Below are 17,840 nucleotides of genomic sequence, written 5' to 3'. Positions count from 1 at the left end.
TCCAACTGTCCCTTTTCTACTTCCCAAAACTCCCGGGGGGGGGGGGCGGTGGCGGGGGAGCAGGGGCGGGGCGAGGGGAAGAATCCTGGTATCTCAAAGCATGACCCTTAGGGCCAGAAGTCTTCACCCAGAACTAACTGGACTCCTGCTTACAGCATCTCAAATGCACGTTTCCTCTTCCTGGCTTCAGTAGACAGCCACGCCCACACCCCTGCTGCTGCTGCTCCTCAAGACCTCCCCCAGCTTGCTTAAGTCACCAACATCAACACCCACCCCATCCCACATAGGGGGAAAGTGATGAGCCACCTCCCAGTTCTAAGCACTGTCAGGCTCAGAACATGGGGCTGGGAGGGAACTTGAGGGTCCCAAAGTTCAGCTCCACCCCAACCCCTGGTAGAGATGGGAGGGCTGAGGAGCAGAGAGAGGAAGAAACCAGCTAATGTCACAAAGAGAGTCAGCGGCAAGGCCAAGAGCCTTCCAGCCATCCTTTGAACCCAGGGCCCAACCCAGCAACACCTAGAGAGTGGATTGAGCACAGCTCCATTAGAAAGAGGATACCATCTCCTTCCCCAGTCTCTACTTCGCATCTGCCAGGGTGTCCCCCATAAATGCTGACCACCAAGTGCAATAATCCCTTCCATCCCAAGCAGGGGTCAGTCCCTTCCCTGAGCCAAGCGGCTCTGAGAACAGACCTGGGGCCATGGTAACAAAGTCACCCCCGCACTAAACCCTGACACTTCCAAACCCCAAATCTCCCTAATAGGGAAGTCTCCTGTTTCTGCCCAGCGTTCTAGAAGCACCCAGGTGTGCAGGCCCCATCCCCACAGCAAAAACTGCTACTACAACCACCACTAATGCTTGATGTCCAGACCCAAGGCCAGCTTCCAGCCCAACTCGCAGAAACATCTTAGTGGCCTCAGGGGATATGCCTACCCTCCACTCTAAGCTTCCACCCAGGTGCAGATTCTCTGCAAGCACCTTCACTCATCTGTATCTACCTTGTACTTGTATGCCTCCAGTGACAAGGAGCTCACTACTTAACAAAGCAAGTTATTCCAACACCACTCGGCTATACTCCTTCCAGGAGACAATCCTTCACCTAGCTGACTGCAGTTACCATATGCCTTCACTTCCTCAGGTAAAGCAGCCCACTTCCTCCCTCAAACTCATCTCACCTGATGTGGTTCCTATACCCACCTACACCCCCCTTAAGGTTGCTTTACCCTCCAAAGTACAATGACTAAGAGGAACAAAACCTACAGTCTAGGCACGGTGGCTCACACCTGTAATCCTAGCACTGTGGGAGGCTGAGGAGGGATAATCCCTTGAGGCCAGGAGTTTGAGATCAGCCCAGACGACATGGCAAAACCCCATCTTTTCTAAAACTACAAAAATTAGCTAGGCATATTGGTACATGTCTATAATCCCAGTTACTCGGAAGGCTGAGACATGAGAACCGCTTGAACCCAGGAGGTGGAGGTTGCAGTGAGCCGAGATCACACCACTGCACTCCAGCCTGGGTGACAGAGCAAGACTGTCTCAAAAAAAAAAACAAAAACTCTCCTATGTGTGGCCTGACTCCCCTCTCTACATAGTGGGACTATCACCTCCCTCATCCTAGGTAGAATGCTTCCATTAATGCAGACTAAGAGGTAATTCCCTGACCCCTAGGTCATCAGCCACATCCACTAGTGACTGAGCCTGGAACCAGCCAAAAGCCCTTAGTCCATTGCCAATGAACCGGAAGTGAGGAGGTGTTAGCTCACTCAGTCCTCATGACCACCCTGGGGAAAACTTAATCCCATTTTACAGATGGGAACACTGAGGCACAAAGAAGCAAAGTCACAGTCTGTAAGTGGCCAAGCCGGAATTCCACCAGAGACCATGCACAGTCCTTCCCCAGACCCTGCCTCGGGGCAAACCCGACCCACCCCATTACCCAACACACAAATCTCCATAGGAAGTCATGAGGAGGCGTTCAGGTCTCCCCTGAGAGAACCCAAGGCTATCTCCGAGGGAGAGAGAATTCCAGCTGCAGGTGGTAGACACATGTGGGCTGCCAGCAGAAAACTTCAAGGCTTCTCCCTCCAGCGCAAGGCGGGCTCTCCTCGGGGACTGCCAATGACCCATCAAACCCACCAGCCCCAGAGCAACCCTTACGAGGCCAAAAACCCTGGCCCAGGCTGCAGGAGACTCGGAGAGCCCAGAGAGAGTCCCTCAGAACCTACCGGAAGGGATGAAAAATGTGTAGCCCTGTTTCAGCTCAATTCTTTGGCATCGTTCCACACGGTCTCCCAGAAAGATGTCACTCTGTTTGCCTGACAGCACCCACTCCTCATACAGTGCCAAATTGTGCAGCGTTGGAGGAATCAGCCAAAAAATCTTGGGAGGAAATGCAGGCAGTCAGCTGGAGACCCAGGCCCAAGACAGCCCAGAGAGAGAGCCCCCCTGCCTGGGGTTAGGGGAGGGGGTGAGACACCGGGGGACATGGGAGGATACATCCCTCTGGACCTTCTGCAAAGCCAGGCCCAAAGAGCTCTGGGGAGGTGGGAAGGGCTGTGCCCACCTTCAGGGAACCTCCGTGCCAGCTGAAATCCTGGGATGGGAGTACTTCCTGGACTGGGTGGGATATGCTTTCTCCTGAACCACAGGCTCATCTGGGAGGTGGGGGCAGGAGAGGAAGGGAATTTCCTAAGCTGTATGATAAAATGGCCCAGTAAATAAAGCCAGCTTGTGCACACTTTGGAGAAGGAGGAAAAACATCTGGAATCAAGTGGGTTGACTTCCTCTCAGAATTTCTTCCAACACGTTCAGTTAAAACAAACGCACATGCGGACCCAGCCAAGCAGGTGGCACAGGCGTGTTTTCAAGAAGCATCCACCTCCAGGGACACCTACGTCCCCACGTGGACACGCAACAAAAGCAGGCACAGGGAGCACCCTTCTCATTCTGTCCCCAGGGCGAAATGTTCTTGGAGGCAGGTGGCACTGGCAACTAGACTTTGAAAAGGTCCCAAGGCTGGAGCTGAGATGGCAGCCGGGGCAGAGATGGCAGCCAGGGAAGGTGAATGCCAGATGTTCTCATGCCAAACCCCAGCTTCAAATCTGACCCAAGGGGCTTAGAACGCTGGACTGGGTGAGCGGGGCAGGCCTGCATGGGTGACTAGATGTGATGTAAAAGTCTTGAACTCGACTTTTCCCTTTAGAAGGAGGAGGTGGTTCTACGGGAAGAAGGGACCTAGGGCCAGGAGCAATGGCTCATGCCTATAATCCTAGCACTTTGGGAGGCCAAAGTAAGAGGATCGCTTGAGCTGGGAGTTTGAGAACGCCTTGTCCAACATACTGAAACTCTGTCTCTACAAAAAAATACAAAAATTAGCCGGGCCTGGTGGTGCATGCCTATGGTCCCAGCTACTCGGGAGGCTGAGGTGGGAGGACTGCCTGAGCCCGGAGGTAGAGGCTACAGTGAGCTATGATCTCACCACTACACTCCAGCCTGGGTGACAGAGCAAGATCCTATTACTTAAAAATAAAAAAATTTAAAAAGAGCAATCCTGAAAGAATTCCTGGCGCAGGGCTGGCTGGAGGAGGGAGGTGGGAGGAGGCAGAAAGCTAAGTGAGCCCCTCCCCACACAAACAGCTGGAGAGGCACAAAAAATTAAAGGCAACTGAAACTCACCTTCCCACCTCGGAAAACGTGGTACCAAACGGAAGTGCCTCCAAAGTCGATGTGGAAGTCGGTGAAACAACCTTTCACACTCATCAGACAGTACCTGCAGCACCGAGGCAGGGAGACAGAATAAAACACGAGTCAAGAACTAAATGACAAGAGGTGAGCAAAGGATTTCAGACGTCTAGAATTGGCACCCTTTTATAAACGCTGACACTGGGGAATTTTTTTTCTTTAAAAATCCAAGTGTAATCGGAGTTCCCCATGGGGGAAGCCCCTGTGATCAGGTGACGAATCTCCTTGGTCGCCTACCTACCCCAGAGGCTGGGAGCCATATACTTGTTTTCAGATTCTTGTGAGAAGTGGCAACCCACAGGCCACCTCACAGGTTCCTAATACAGGGTGGTTTTTTTTTTTTTTTTTTTTTTTTTTGAGATGGAGTCTTGTTCTGTCGCCCAGGCTGGAGTGTGGTGGCGTGATCTCGGCTCACTGTAACCTCTGCCTCCTGGGTTCAAGCGATTCTCCTGCCTCAGCCTCCTGAGTAGCTGAGATTACAGGGGCATGCCCACCACACCTGGCTAATTTTTTTTTTTTGTATCTTTAGTAGAGACGGGGTTTCACCGTGTTAGCCAGGATGGTCTAGATCTCCTGACCTTGTGATCCACCTGCCTCAATCTCCCAAAGTGCTGGGATTACAGGCGCGAGCCACCACGCCCAGCCCACACAGGGTGGGTTTCTACACTTGCCCCGCCTCTGCCCGTCCCAGTTAGAGGCTTCTTCTCTGCTCCTTCATAGCTTGGATACCTGCAGTTCTCCCAAGCTGCCAGCCCCCTTTGCAGCAGCTGGGCCCCCTGGAATTCAGTTGTAAACCACCTGCACGGCTTGCCAATTACCAGTCCCATTCATCCCATTCATTCAACCAGAGGTCCAGCCCTGAGCCAGCTTTGGCCTTGAGAGAAATGCATAAGAATGCAGAAGAGTCCTGCCCCAAAGGATGTGACACTACTAAAGGAGCAATGCACAGGAAAAGTTACATGATCAAAAACAAACAAACAAAACTGCAATTGACTGCCAAGTAAGCAATGCAGCTAGAAAAGTAAGCGGGGGTGGCCAGCCACAAAAGACCACTCGGTGTCTGGTCCCACATATACAAAACGTCCAGAGTAGACAAATCTATAGAGATAGAAAGCAGATTAGTGGGCGTCAGGGGCTAGGGGGCAGGAGAATGGGGAGCGACTGCTAACGGTTACAGGGTTTTCATTCTAGGGTGATGAAAACGTTCCAAAATTAACTGTGGTTGCAAAACTCTGTGAACATACTAAAACCCGTTGAATTGTGCATTTTGACATGGGTGAATGGTCTGTGAATTATGTCTCAGTAAGGCGGTTATAAACAAGTAAAGAACTGAAGAGAAATTAAATTGCGGGTGGTGGCCACTCAGAAAGAGAGAAGGAGGAGGGAGAACTTGGACCTTGGAGGCTGGGGTCGGGGAGTGCATCCAGGGGAGGCAGGAACCGGCCAGCAGCCACCACTTCTCAGCGCTATGGAGGGCTGAAGAGCCCACCCTTCCTTGCAGGAAGACCCAGGGTTTCCCTCCTCCCCCAGTTGCTGTTCTTGTAGGAGTGGGGCAGAGCTTAAGGAGGAGGGGGCACAGAGCAGTCTTCCAAGTCCAGGCCTGGCAGATGACGGTACCAGGGACCCCTCCCGACCACTAGCCCCTTCCCACAAGAGCCCAGGTGGCGTGGATGGGCAGCCTCCCCACCGCTCACGCCCATGCACCTTGGCACCTCCAGAGCCCGCAACACATGCTTACCCCACTGACCTCTTTTCCCCGCTGCACTTTGCTTTTCCATGGTTTGGGGAAGAGGGGAGGAATGGGGCGGGGACGGACAGGGAGGAGCCAGCAGCGCGCCGGCCCGAGTGGAGATAATGTGGGGAGTGGGGCTGAGCTGGTTAGAAGGCAGAGGGTTCCAGGTGCCCCCTCCCTCCCTCTGGCTGCCTTTTGCACCTCGCTTTCAGGTGGACCGGGGGCTCAGCAGTATGCAGGCGGCGTGCCCGCGTCCCTCCTCCCCATAGGCTGGAAGGAGCCTTAACCATGTGTCTGCAGGAGGCTGACAAATCAGAAGGCCTTCCAGTACATCAGAGCCCCGCTGCCTAGCAACCCCATCGGAGGGGTGTAGTTGACAGCACAGGACGCAGGCTGTCACGAAGACAGGCGCGGGCTGCGGAGCTGGCACTGGGGCGGTAACAGTCCCGACTCTGGCTCCACATCGTCCTCACCTGCAGGCCGGCTGGGCCCAGCGGGGTCCCAGCCTGAAGGCCTGGGTGATCCTCTTCTCTCCAAGGAAAGGGGGGGTCCTGAAGCCCTCACCCACCCCACCCCCACGGACCACACTGGCCTCTTCTCTCTAAGCACCACTTCAAAATATTAGTCCTCATTTCCCTAAAACCATCTCTTCGTCTACGGGATTTTTTTTTCTTTTTTTAATCTAACCTTGGTTTCCACCCCCTCCAGGCCTCAGCTGAACACAGTCTAGGGAAAACAATCTAAGTATGTTCGGGGTGGAGCTGGGAGAACGTGCTGCTTCTGCTGGCAGCTGGATGCCCGCGGGTACCCACAGCAGAGAGGAGAGGACAGGAGCTCGCCTCTTGGGCTGCGGGCTGCAGGGCTGCCTGGCTACCCAGGTCACCCCCACCCTGCCATCCTCCAGTTCCCCCCATCCCCGACCTCCCCAGCACGTGCAGAAAACGAGGATCCCTGCAAGCTGGCTGCAGTGTGTAGGGAAAGTTCTCCAAGTTGAGTCTGCGTCTGATCTGCCCTCTGGGTCACCCTCTAGCATCCAGAGGCCCCTCGGGAGGCTGGGGCCGCCTCTTCCAGACCTGCCTCTCCTGGAGAGGCCCCTCCTCCCAGTGTCCCTCATTTCCTGGCCGCCAAGCCTGGCCGCCCCTCCCACCCTGTGATCGCACGCTTTAGAAGAGCCAGGGTGTCTGGGACAGCGTGGCTTTGTCCAGCCCCTGCAGCGGGCAGGCCACCCCCTCTCCCGCCCTGAGCTGGCTCCGGGGCTCCCCCCTGGCTCGCTCGCGCGCTCGCTCTGGCGTGACGCCTTTGCACTGACCTCTGCAGCTTCCTCTTCCCAAGCACACCGCAGTCACATGGGCACCCCGGCTCGGTGCCACGGCCGCTAAGCTCTCCCCGCGGCCAGCCGGCTAGCCCGGCTTCCGCCTGGGCCTCGGCCGCCCCCTGCCCGGAAAGCCGCGCCCCAGGCCGCCCCCAGCTCAGGTGGCTTCTGTGCAGCAGGGCACCCTCCAAGTTTGCGGCAGATCATCGGGAGCCCCCAAACTGAGCCCTTAGGAGGTTCCCGCCTGCCAAGGCCGGGCAGGCAGGGAGGAGAGCGGCAGGAGGGTCGCTGCACCTGCAGCACCAACTTTGGGGCGCTGCCTGGGGGCTGCGGAGGCGGGGAGGCCCCGCCCCACCCTTTTCCCTCCAACTTGGCGTAACTCCCCCGGAGGCTCCGGCGGCGTCCCCGCGGGGAAAGGGCCGGGAGGGGCCCTGGAACGCGGGCACCCGAGGGGCGCGGGAGGTGCCAAGCGCGCGGCGCACACTCGCACCCGACCCTGGGAAACACAAAGAGCGGCTCCGCGACGCCAGCCGTGCAGCCCGCGGGCGGGAGGCCACCCACACCCGCCCCGCGCAGCGCCACAAAGGAGGGGGTGCCCGGGCAGCGCGGCCCGCGGTTACCCTCGGCGGCGGCGGCGCCGGCGGCGGCTCCCGGGCGTCCCCTTCGGCTCCCGGGCGTCCCCTTCGGCGGCGGAGGCTCGACGCACGCCCGGCCCCGCTCCCGGCGGCGACGCGAGCCGAGCCCCCTCCACGGCGCTGCCAGGCCCCGGCCGAGGACACGGGGCCCCCGCTCGCTGCCTTCCTTCCGCGGGGAGCCCGGCGCTGCCTGCGCTCATGCCCGCGCTGAAACTGAACACCCGCGGCGCGGGGCAGACAGGGAGGCGGAGGGAGGCCGCGGGGCGACCGGGAAGCAGCGCGAGCCGCCGGCAGGAGACGCCCCTCGCCCGGCCGGTAGGGAGACAGGGTTGGCTCTCCCCAACCCCCTGCGCCCCGTGTTCCAGAGCCAGCAAAGCCACCTTCCCAAAATGCGCCCCTCCAGACACAGCCATGGGAAGGTCCCAAGCTAGGGGCGGCGGGGAGTGTGGGATCCCAAGTGTGGCCGCGTAGAGAAGGGGGAAGCGGCTCTGACCCCAAGGCCCACGAGCTGTGTGGCCTTAGGCAACTCACTTCCCCTCTCTGAGGGGCGTCCTCACTGCTCAGCACTGAAGGTCAACTCTGCATTCTAAGATGTTCTTTTACTGCCCCTTTCCCTGCCTGGTGGCTTAGTAACTGTGTGCCCTACATCATAGCATGATTGAGAGAATCCTTTGAGATAAATACACATTCACCGCATCATCCCAACTATGGTACCTGGATTACTTAACGGAAACATCACAACGACCCTAGAAAGTCATTCCCAGGGTTCTCCGTGTTTTCAGGTAAGAACACAGAGCCTTGTGACTCCAGCCTCGAGTTCCGGTCCAGCCTCCAGTTCAGGTCACCAGTCTATCAGAGGCAGGGCTCACCCAGGCTGCCTGTCTCCCAGTCCCTCAGCTTTGCCCCCATTAGGTCCACCTGATACGCCCTAACTCTAAGAGGACTCCAGAGGTGACAGGTAAACCTCACCACTAACTTCCGGCTGCAGGTGGTGATCCCATTCAAATCAGAAGTCCCACCCTCCAGATAACCAGAGTCCCCGCCCTCCTCCCACCGGCCACACCCTTCCCCCAAACCACAAGTGGGCAGGAGGTGGTCCGATGGCCTCTGCAGGGGCAGATTACAGCCTCTGCATTCTTTCTCCAAACCCTAGCCACAGGGACTACTGAGGAATATTAACAGGTTCTAATTACCAAGTGCTAATAATAATAATGGCCATTTACATGTATGACCTCATTTCACCCCTAAGACAACACGATCATCAGCACAGTGGTGCTGTCATGCCCGTAGTCCCAGCTACCAGGGAGGCTGGGGTGCGAGGATTGCTTGAGTCCATGGGGTCAAGGCTGATGTGAATTATGACTGTGTCACTGCACTCCTGCATGGGTGAGACAGGAGACCCTCTCTCTCAAAAATAAAAATAAATGTGGGGTTAAATGAGCTAGGAGAGGAGACAGCCCTGATGGCTGGACCAGGCTATCCACATGAGATAATTATGTTTTCAGAAACAAATCCCTCAGCTCCTTGATGGCAGGGCCCATATCTGATTCATCTGTGTAACTGTAGCACCCTGCAGCAACCCTGCAATTACTCCATTGGGCTGTGTGACATTGGACCGATCTTCCCCCTTTCCGCAACTCAGAGTCCCACTAATCAGGGGCCTCTAACTGGTGTCTTCATGGGTCATACCAGGCCCAAGAAGCACTTGGTTTGGCCAGCATTTTTTGTTTGTTTGTTTGTTTACTTTTAAAGGAATCTCAGTTACCCAGGAGCCTCACCAGCCCCTAATGTCTTTGGTGAATTTTTTTTTTTTTTTTAAACAGAGTCATGCTCTGTTGCTCAGGCTGGAGTGCAGTGGTGTGATCTCAGCTCACTGTAATCTCCATCTCCCGGGTTCAAGCCATTCTCCTGCCTCAGCTTCCGAAGTAGCTGAGACTATAGGGGCACACCACTACACCCGGCTGATTTTTTATTTTTTATTTCTAGTACAGAAGGGTTTTTTGTTTTGTTTTGTTTTGATTTGTTTGAGATGGAGTCTCACTCTGTCACCCAGGCTGGAGTGCAATGGTGCCATCTCGGCTCACTGCAACTTGCACTTCCAAGATTAAAGTCATTCTCCTGCATCAGCCTCCCAAGTAGCAGGGATTACGGGTGCCCACCAAGACACCTGGCTAATTTTTGTTTTTTAGTGGAGACGGGGTTTAGCCATGTTGGCCAGGCTGGTCTTGAATTACTGACCTGAGGTGATCCACCCACCTTGGCCTCCCAAAGTGCTGGGATTACAGGCGTGAGCCACTGCGCCCAGCAAATGGGGTTTTGCTGTGGTGGTCAGGCTGGTCTCAAACTCCTGGCCTCAAGCAATCCACCCACCTGCACTTCCCAAAGTGCTGGGATTACAGGCATGAGCCACCATGCCTCGCCTAACCCTACTGCCTTGTACTCACCCATTACCTGCACTGAACCACTATTAACCACAGTTTCTTTGTCTGTAAAATGGATAGTATCTCCTGCCGCAAGTATTGAGATATGCATGCCAAGTGTCTATCACGGCGCCTTGGTCCATCCACACAGGAATGCTGGCTTTGTTCCTCTCTTCAAGGTAGAGCAGTTGAGAGAAGAAGCCAGGAATCCAGAGGCCTGGGGTCTAGTCCATTGCCCACAGCATCCTCCCTGTGCCAGGCCAGTTTCCCTATCTGACTTACTACGCAGGGATGATCATTTACGATGTCAGCAAACATGGTTGATGAGAGGTGGTCTTCGGGTTAAAGGTGAATGTGCAATGTAGACATAAAAGCCCTCATATGTGAAGGAGGGTTGATTGACAAGTAAAGGATGCAGCCAGGCATGGTGGCTCACGCATGTAATCCCAGCATTTTGGGAGACTGAGGCAGGCAGATCACCTAAGATCAGGAGTTCAAGACCAGCCTGGCCAACATGGTGAAACCCCGTCTCTACTAAAAAAAATACTAAAAATTAGCCAGGTGTGGTGGTGCACGCCTGTAGTCCCAGCTACTCAAGAGGCTGAGGCAGGAGAATCACTGGAACCTAGGAGGCAGAGGTTGCAGTGAGCTGAGATCACACCACTGGCATTGCATCCTAGGCAACAGAATGAGGCTCTGTCTCAAAAAAAAAAAGTAGAGGATGCCAAATTCCAATGCAACCAGATGGACAAACATCTTGCCCACCTGTGAACCCTTTTCCACAACCACTGTGAGCTCTGTCTCCCCCATAGCATGGGAGGAAGGCAGGGCAGAGACTACAGAACTCCTACATTTGTACAAGGAGACACAGTCCCTTCAAGGATATGGGCTGAGCGCAGTGGCTTGAGTTTGTGATCCCAACACTTTGGGAGGCCAAGTCAGATGGACCACTTAAGGTCAGCAGTTCAAGACAAGCCTGGCCAACATGGTGAAACCCTGTAGCTACTAAAAATACAAAAATTAGCTGGGCGTGGTAGCATGTGCCTGTAGTACCAGCTATTTGGGAGACTGAGGCAAGAGAATCATTTGAACCCAGGAAGTGAGGTTACAGAGTGAGACTCTGTCTCAAAAAAGAAGAAAAAAAGAAGAGATGAAAGACTTGCTAGGGTTGGGTGTAGTGGCTCATGCCTGTAATCCCAGCTGGGAGGCAAGATGGGAGGATCACTTGGGGCCAGGAACTTGAGACCAGCCTGGGCATGGGCAACATCAAAAGACGTGTAATCCCAGCACTTTGGGAGGCAGAGGAGGGCAGAACACCTGGGATCAGGAGTTCGAGATCAGGCTTACCAACATAGAGAAACAAAGTTTAGCTGGGTATGGTGGCGCACGCCTGTAATCCCAGCTTCTCAGGAGGCTGAGGCAGGAGAATCGCTTGAACCTGGGAGGCGGAGGTTGCAGTGAGCCAAGATCACACCATTGCACTCCAGCCCGGGCAACAAGAGCAAAAACTCCGTCTCAAAAAAAAAAAAAAGACAAGGTCTCATTCTGTCACCCAGGCTACAGTACAGTAGCGTGATCATAGCTCACTGTAGCCTTGATGATCTGAGCTCAAGTAATCCTCTTGCCTCAGCCTCCTGAGTAGCCGGGACTACAGGAGCACACCACTGTGCCTGACTATTTTTTTTTCTTTTTTTATTAGAAACAAAGCCTCGCGCCATTGCCCAGGCTGGTCTTGAACTCCTGAGCTCAAGAAATCGTCCCAGCTTGGACTCCCAAAACACTGAGAATATAGGCATGAGCCACTGCTTCCAGCCTACATGAAATTTTGTGTGTGTCTGTGAGATGGAGTCTTGCTCTGTCATCCATGCTGGAGTGCAACTGTGCGATCTCAGCTCACTGCAACCTCCACCTCCCGGGTTCAAGCAATTCTCCTGCCTCAGCCTCCCGAGTAGCTGGGACTACAGGTGCCCACCACCACACCCAGCTAAGTTTTACATTTTTAGTAGAGACAGGGTTTCAACATGTTGGCCAGGCTGGCCTTGAACTCCTGACCTAGTGATCTGCCTGCCTCCACCTCTCAAAGTGCTGGGATTACAGGCGTGAGCCACTGCACCCAATCTAATTTTTGAATTTTTAGTAGAGATGGGGTTTCGCCATGTTAGCCAGGCTGGTCTCAAACTCCTGACCTCAGGTGATCCACCTGCCTTGGCCTCCCAAAGTGCTGGGATTACAGTTGTTAGCCACTGTGTCCAGCCACATAAATGTTGTTTAAAAAATTAGCCAAGGGTAGTGGCACACACCTGTAGTCCCAGCTACTCCAGAAGCTGAAGGAGGAGGATGCCTTGAGCCCAGGACTCTGAAGCTGCAGTGAGCTCTGATTGTGCCACTGCACTGAAGTCCAGGTGACAGAGCCCCTGTCTCAAAAAAAAAATTAAAAAATAAAAAAGGAAGGAAGGAAGGAACAAAGGGAGGGAAGGAAGGAAGGAGGGAAATTTAATTTATCAGGCAGAGTCCTATGAATAAAAGAGAAAAGAAAGGTGGCCGGGCGCAGTGGCTCACACCTGTAATCCCAGCACTCTGGGATGCCGAGGCAGGCGGATCATGAGGTCAGGAGTTCAAGACCAGACTGGTCAACATGGTGAAACCCTGTCTCTACCAAAAAATTCAAAAATAAATTAGCTGGGCATGGTGGCTTGTGCCTGTAATCCCAGCTACTTGGGAGGCTGAGGTAGGAGAATTGCTTGAAACGGTACCCAGGAGGCAGAGGTTGCAGTGAGCGGAGTTCACGTCATTGCCCTCCAGCCTGGGATACAGAGCAAGACTCCATCTCAAAAAAAAAGAAAAAAGAAAGAAAGAAAGGCTGGCGTGAGAGAGTAGCAGAGGCTGCCCCAAAACGTGCTCAGCTCAATGCCTCCGTTTCGTCCTCTCTGTGTGTCAGCTTCTCACTCCCCCAAATTTCCCCAGTTCCTCCTCCTGCCACCCCCCCAGAAAGTATATGGGGAAGAGCTTGAACTCAACTATCAATTATCTGGGGGCTAAACCCATGCATTATGTGGGGTCCCCATTTTGCTGGGCTTTTGAGCTCCTTTACTGCTTGTCAGACCACAGCGTGTCTTCATTCCACCAAGATACTTAATCTCTACAAACCCTGTGTCCTACAGGAGCAAAGGAGGGGAGGACACTCACTAATCCATTTCCAGAATCTATTGCAGAACCCAACGGTCCTAAGTGAAAACGGTGAGCCCATGTCATAGAACTAGGGAACTGTGGAGGCTTTGAAACACGTCTACAAATGCGTTGTAACACCTCCCTTCCAGAGGTGGAGCTAAATTCTCCTCCCCTTGAGTATGAGCTGGACTTAGTGATTTGCTTTTAATCAATAGGATATAGCAGGAGCAGTATGTGACTTTCGAAATTAGGTCATAAAAGGCACTGTGGCTTCCTCTTTGGTGTTTCTTGAACCATTCACTGTGGAGAACCCACTGCCATGTCATGAGGACACTCAAGCAGCCCTATGGAAAGATACATGTGGCAAGGAACTGACGCCTCCTGCCAACAGCCATGGGGATCTTGCAGCCCAGTTGAGCCTTCAGATGACTGCAGCCCAGGCCTGCGTCACTCCCCACACCACCACATTTCTCACTATGTTGCCCAGGCTGTTCTTGAACTCCTGGGCTCAAGCAATCTACCTACCTCCCTTGGCCTCCCAAAGTGCTGTGATTACAAGTGTAAGTCACCACACATGGCCAAGGCCTGTATCTTTTTTTTTTTTTTTTGTGACGGAGTTTTGCTCTTGTTACCCAGGCTGGAGTGCAATGGCACGATCTCGGCTCACCGCAGCCTCCGCCTCCTGGGTTCAGGCAATTCTCCTGCCTCAGCCTCCTGAGTAGCTGGGACTACAGGCATGCGCCACCGTGCCCAGCTAATTTTTGTATTTTTTAGTAGAGACAGGGTTTCACCTTGTTGACCAGGATGGTCTCGATCTCTTGACCTCGTGATCCACCCGCCTCGGCCTCCCAAAGTGCTGGGATTACAGGCATGAGCCACCACGTCCGGCCCAAGGCCTGTATCTTGACACAAGCTTGTAAGAGACCCTGAACCAGAACCACCCAGCTAAGTTGTTCCCCAATTCCTGCACCACAGAAACTGTGAGATAATGTTGGCTGTTTTTAAGCTGCTAAAATTTCTCTTAAGCTGTGAAGTTTTAGAATAATTATTATATAGCAATAAGCAACTAATGCAGGAATACTCCCAAGTAACAGTCACGGTCTATATGGTTATAAGGAATTTTCCAAGACAAATCGTTCTATGAATCCAACACATTTCTGCAGGGCAGAGATGCACCTTGTCTTCAGTATTTATTCAGCCCAATCCTTTTTCCTGCGTTATGTTTCTTCATGACAGTGAAACCTCCTAAATTATTCCCTCATTTGCTTTCCTGTCTCTTTTTTCTCACCACAGTGGATGCTCCATGAGAATGGGGACTTAACTTTACGCACTGAAGTCCACCCACTACTACACAGGATGATGTCTTGCACGTAAGATAACAAAAGGAATCAGATACTCCTCACAAACCTTTTGTCTCCTGTGACTACCCCACTCGACTCCATCACTCCTACCCTTTTTAGCATCTCACATGAAAACCATTGAGGCCAGGCACAGTGGCTCACGCCTGCAACCCCAGCACTTTGGGAAGCTGAGGTGGGTACATCACTTGAGATCAGGAGTTCGAGACGAGCCTGGCCAACACAGCAAAACCCCCATGTCTACTGTCTCTACTAAAAATACAAAAATTACCAGCGGGTGCTGGTGGGAGCCTGTAATCCCAGCTACTCAGGAGGCTAAGGCAGGAGAATTGCCTGAACCCAGGAGGTGGAGGTTGCGGTGAGCCGAGATCGCGCCATTGCACTCCAGCCTGGGTAACAAGAGCAAAACTCCGTCTCAAAAAAAAAAAAAAGAAAAAAGAAAAACATTGAGTCCTAAGCCAGGCGCTGATGGTGGCTCACACCCATATTCCCAACAATCTGGATCACTTGAGGCCAGGAGTTCAAGATTAGCCTGGGCAACACAGAGAGATTCCCCCACCGCCACCTCTACAAATTTAAAAAAATAATAATAATTTTTAAAAGTATCAACCAGGCGTGGCAGCTAACACCTATAATCCTAGCACTTTGGGAGGCCAAGGTGGGTGGATTGCTTGAGTCCAAGAGTTCAAGACCAGCCTGGGCAACACGGTGAAACCCCATCTTTAACAAAATTAGCCAGGTGTACTGGCGTGTGCCTGTGGGCCCAATGGCTTGAGAGGCTGAGAGGGGAGGATCGCTTGAGCCTGGGAGGAGGAGGCTGCAGTGACTCTAGATCACACCACTGCACTCCAGTCTCGGAAACAGAAAGACTCTGTTTAAAAAAAAAAAAAAAAAAGCCAGGTACACACCAGTAGTCCTAGCTACTCAAGAGGCTGAAGTAGGGGGATCACGTGAGCCCGGGAGTTTGAGTCTGTAGTAAGCTAGGATGGTGCCACTACCCTGCAGCCTGAGCAACAAAGCAAGACTCTGATCTCTAAAAAATCAGAAATAAATAAATGTAAAGATTCCTGGCCAGGCACGGTGGCTCACGCCTGTAATCCCATCACTTTGGGAGGCCAAGGCAGGTAGACTCCTGAGGTCAGGAGTTCAAGACCACCCTGGCCAACATAGCAGAACCCCGTCTCTACTAAAAATACAAAAATTAGCCAGGCATGGTGGCATGTGCACCTGTAATCCCAGCTACTGAGGAGGCTGATGCAGGAGAATCACTTTAACCCAGGAGGTGGAGGTTGCAGTGAGCCAAAATCACACCATTGGATTCCAGCCTGGGTGACACTGAGTCTCTGTCAAAAAAACAAAAAAAGAAAAACCAAAAAAAAACCTCCTAAACCCATTACATCCATCACCAAAAGTCCTGGAGTCTGGTAGGGGGAAGCAGTGATGCGTCTGTGTCTCTTCCCTCTTCCCTACTGCAGTCCCTCCCTCCTTCGGCTGTGCTGACAGCCATCTCTGCCCTCCAGGGCCTCCAGCATGAAAGCACCACGATTTCTAGAAACTATGTCATTGTCATTAAATTCCACAGAACTGTTCCAGGATCCCAGAGGACTTCATCATGGTGGGGTTTTTTCCCCTGCTTTTTTCTTTCTTTCTTTCTTTCTTTTTTTTTTGAGACAGAATCTTGCTCTGTCACCAGGCTGGAGTGCAGTGGCACAATCTCGGCTCACTGCAACCTCTGTCTCCTGGGTTCAAGCGATTCCCCTGCCTCAGCTTCCTGAGTAGCTGGGACTACAGGGGCGCGCCACCACTCCTGGCTAATTTTTTGTATTTTAGTTGAGATGGGGTTTCACCATGGCCAGGATGGTCTCGATCTCCTGACCTCATGATCTACCTGCCTCAGCCTCCCGAAGTGCTGGGATACAGGCATAAGCCACCTCACCCAGCCTTTACCCTGCTTATTAACTGCAATTGGCACTCTTTTCAGCAAAACAAATTTCCAAGATGACAATTTCCTTCCTAAGGAGGTTCAAATCCTCTAACCACTTTCCATGACCACTGACGGAGTCCATAGATCTATTTGCCACAAAATTCGACCACAAGACATATGGTTCTAGCAAACTAGGAGCATGAGCCCAGCGATGGTGGCTCACACCTGTAATCCCAGCACTTTGGGAGGCCGAGGTGAGTGGATCACCTGAACCCGGGAGGCGGAGGTTGCGGTGAGCCGAGATCGTGCCATTGCACTCCAGCCTGGGTAACAAGAGCAAAACTCCGTCTCAAAAACAAAACAAACAAAAAAAAACAAACTGGGTATGTGCACAATGACGGACAACAGTTTAAAAAAAAAGAAAAAAACTGGGAATGTGTGAGCCTTATGTTTTGTTTTTGTTTTTGGTCATTAGATAGGATCCTAAATATAAGAATAGAGCTTACTATTTAAAGGAATCTTTCAGTAAAGTGCAGAATATACTGAGTATCTGAGCAAGACAAGGTAGGCATGAATTATGAAACTGAACTCTGTCACCCAATACAGACTCTTTCGCGTTCCTAAATCCTTGTCCCTCCTCCCCTCCCCTCTCCCTGCCCGTCACTCCCAATTCCACACCACCTAGTGGCCTCCTCACGTTCACCTGCCCCCACGCCCTCCCGTCCCCATAGCAACAGGAAGACCTGCAGAATGCAAACCACGACACATGACACATTTCTCTCCGACACATGACACATTTCTCTCCGCTCAAAATCTCGAGGGGATTCCAGCTGTTCTTAGGGGAAGTGCAGACCCTCTGCTCCTCCGGGCCCCTCCGGCACCCACCCTGCATTCACTGCCTCCGCCCTAACCCTAACCCTGCCCCTCCTCACCATCCCACTTCGACTACACACAGCCGGGAAAGCCCTCCCAGACTTCCTCACCTAAGTAACCCTGCTCAGCCTTCAGACGCCAGCTCAGAACGCCTTCCCTGACACCTTGACTGGGTGAATCTCCTCCCCCAGCACCAGCTCTGGGGCGCCGTGGGCCTCACCACAGCTGTAAGCGCCCATCTGTTTCTGTGATTACTGGATTTACATCTGTCTTCCCCATGTGCTGTGGAGGCTCCAGGAAAGCAGGAACCTCTTCTCCTTACTGTAACCGCAGTACCCAGCACCAGTCAGGGACTCAAGACATAGGTGCTGAATGAATGAATGAATCAATCAATTGATGAGCCATCATCTGCCTGTAACTAATAATTTCTGAGTCGCACAGCCTTTTTTCAGTCCCCTTTTCATTTCTCTCCCATCTCTTCTGTCATTTGTTTTTGCCTTTTCTTTTTCTTTTTTATTTTTTTGAGATAGGGTCTCATTCTGTCACCCAGGCTGGAGTGCAATGACGCCATCTCAGCTCACTGTAACCCCCACCTCCTGGGTTCAAGCAATTCTCCTGCCTCAGCCTCCCAAGTAGCTGGGATTTCGAGTGCCTGCTACTACGCCCAGCTAATT

The 17,840-nt window shown here is 52.9% G+C and overlaps 1 protein-coding gene across 11 annotated transcripts in view; it reads right to left on the bottom strand.

The window, feature by feature from the left end:
• The window catches only part of KDM2B (lysine demethylase 2B), a 162,524-nt gene that overhangs the window by 103,185 nt on the left and 41,499 nt on the right, over window positions 1-17,840 (bottom strand). For 9 of the 11 annotated variants that reach the window (XM_064379679.1, XM_064379685.1, XM_064379680.1 and 6 more), the window contains 2 exons: window positions 3,679-3,772; window positions 2,229-2,382 (listed from right to left, as the gene is read on the bottom strand). In XM_064379679.1, coding sequence (XP_064235749.1) covers window positions 2,229-2,382; window positions 3,679-3,772 — 248 coding nt within the window. Of the gene's footprint in view, window positions 1-2,228; window positions 2,383-3,678; window positions 3,773-5,491; window positions 5,513-5,949; window positions 6,194-17,840 lie in introns of those variants that run through there. The other 2 variants (XM_064379689.1, XM_064379690.1) reach the window with 2 other exon arrangements.

The sequence above is a fragment of the Aotus nancymaae genome, unplaced genomic scaffold (assembly GCF_030222135.1).
Source record: "Aotus nancymaae isolate 86718 unplaced genomic scaffold, 86718_ANA_hifiasm-v0.15.2.pri h1tg000021l, whole genome shotgun sequence".
NCBI classification, from domain to species: Eukaryota; Metazoa; Chordata; class Mammalia; order Primates; family Aotidae; genus Aotus; species Aotus nancymaae.
Note: the sequence above shows the minus strand (reverse complement) of the source record. Positions and strands in the feature narration are given on the sequence as shown.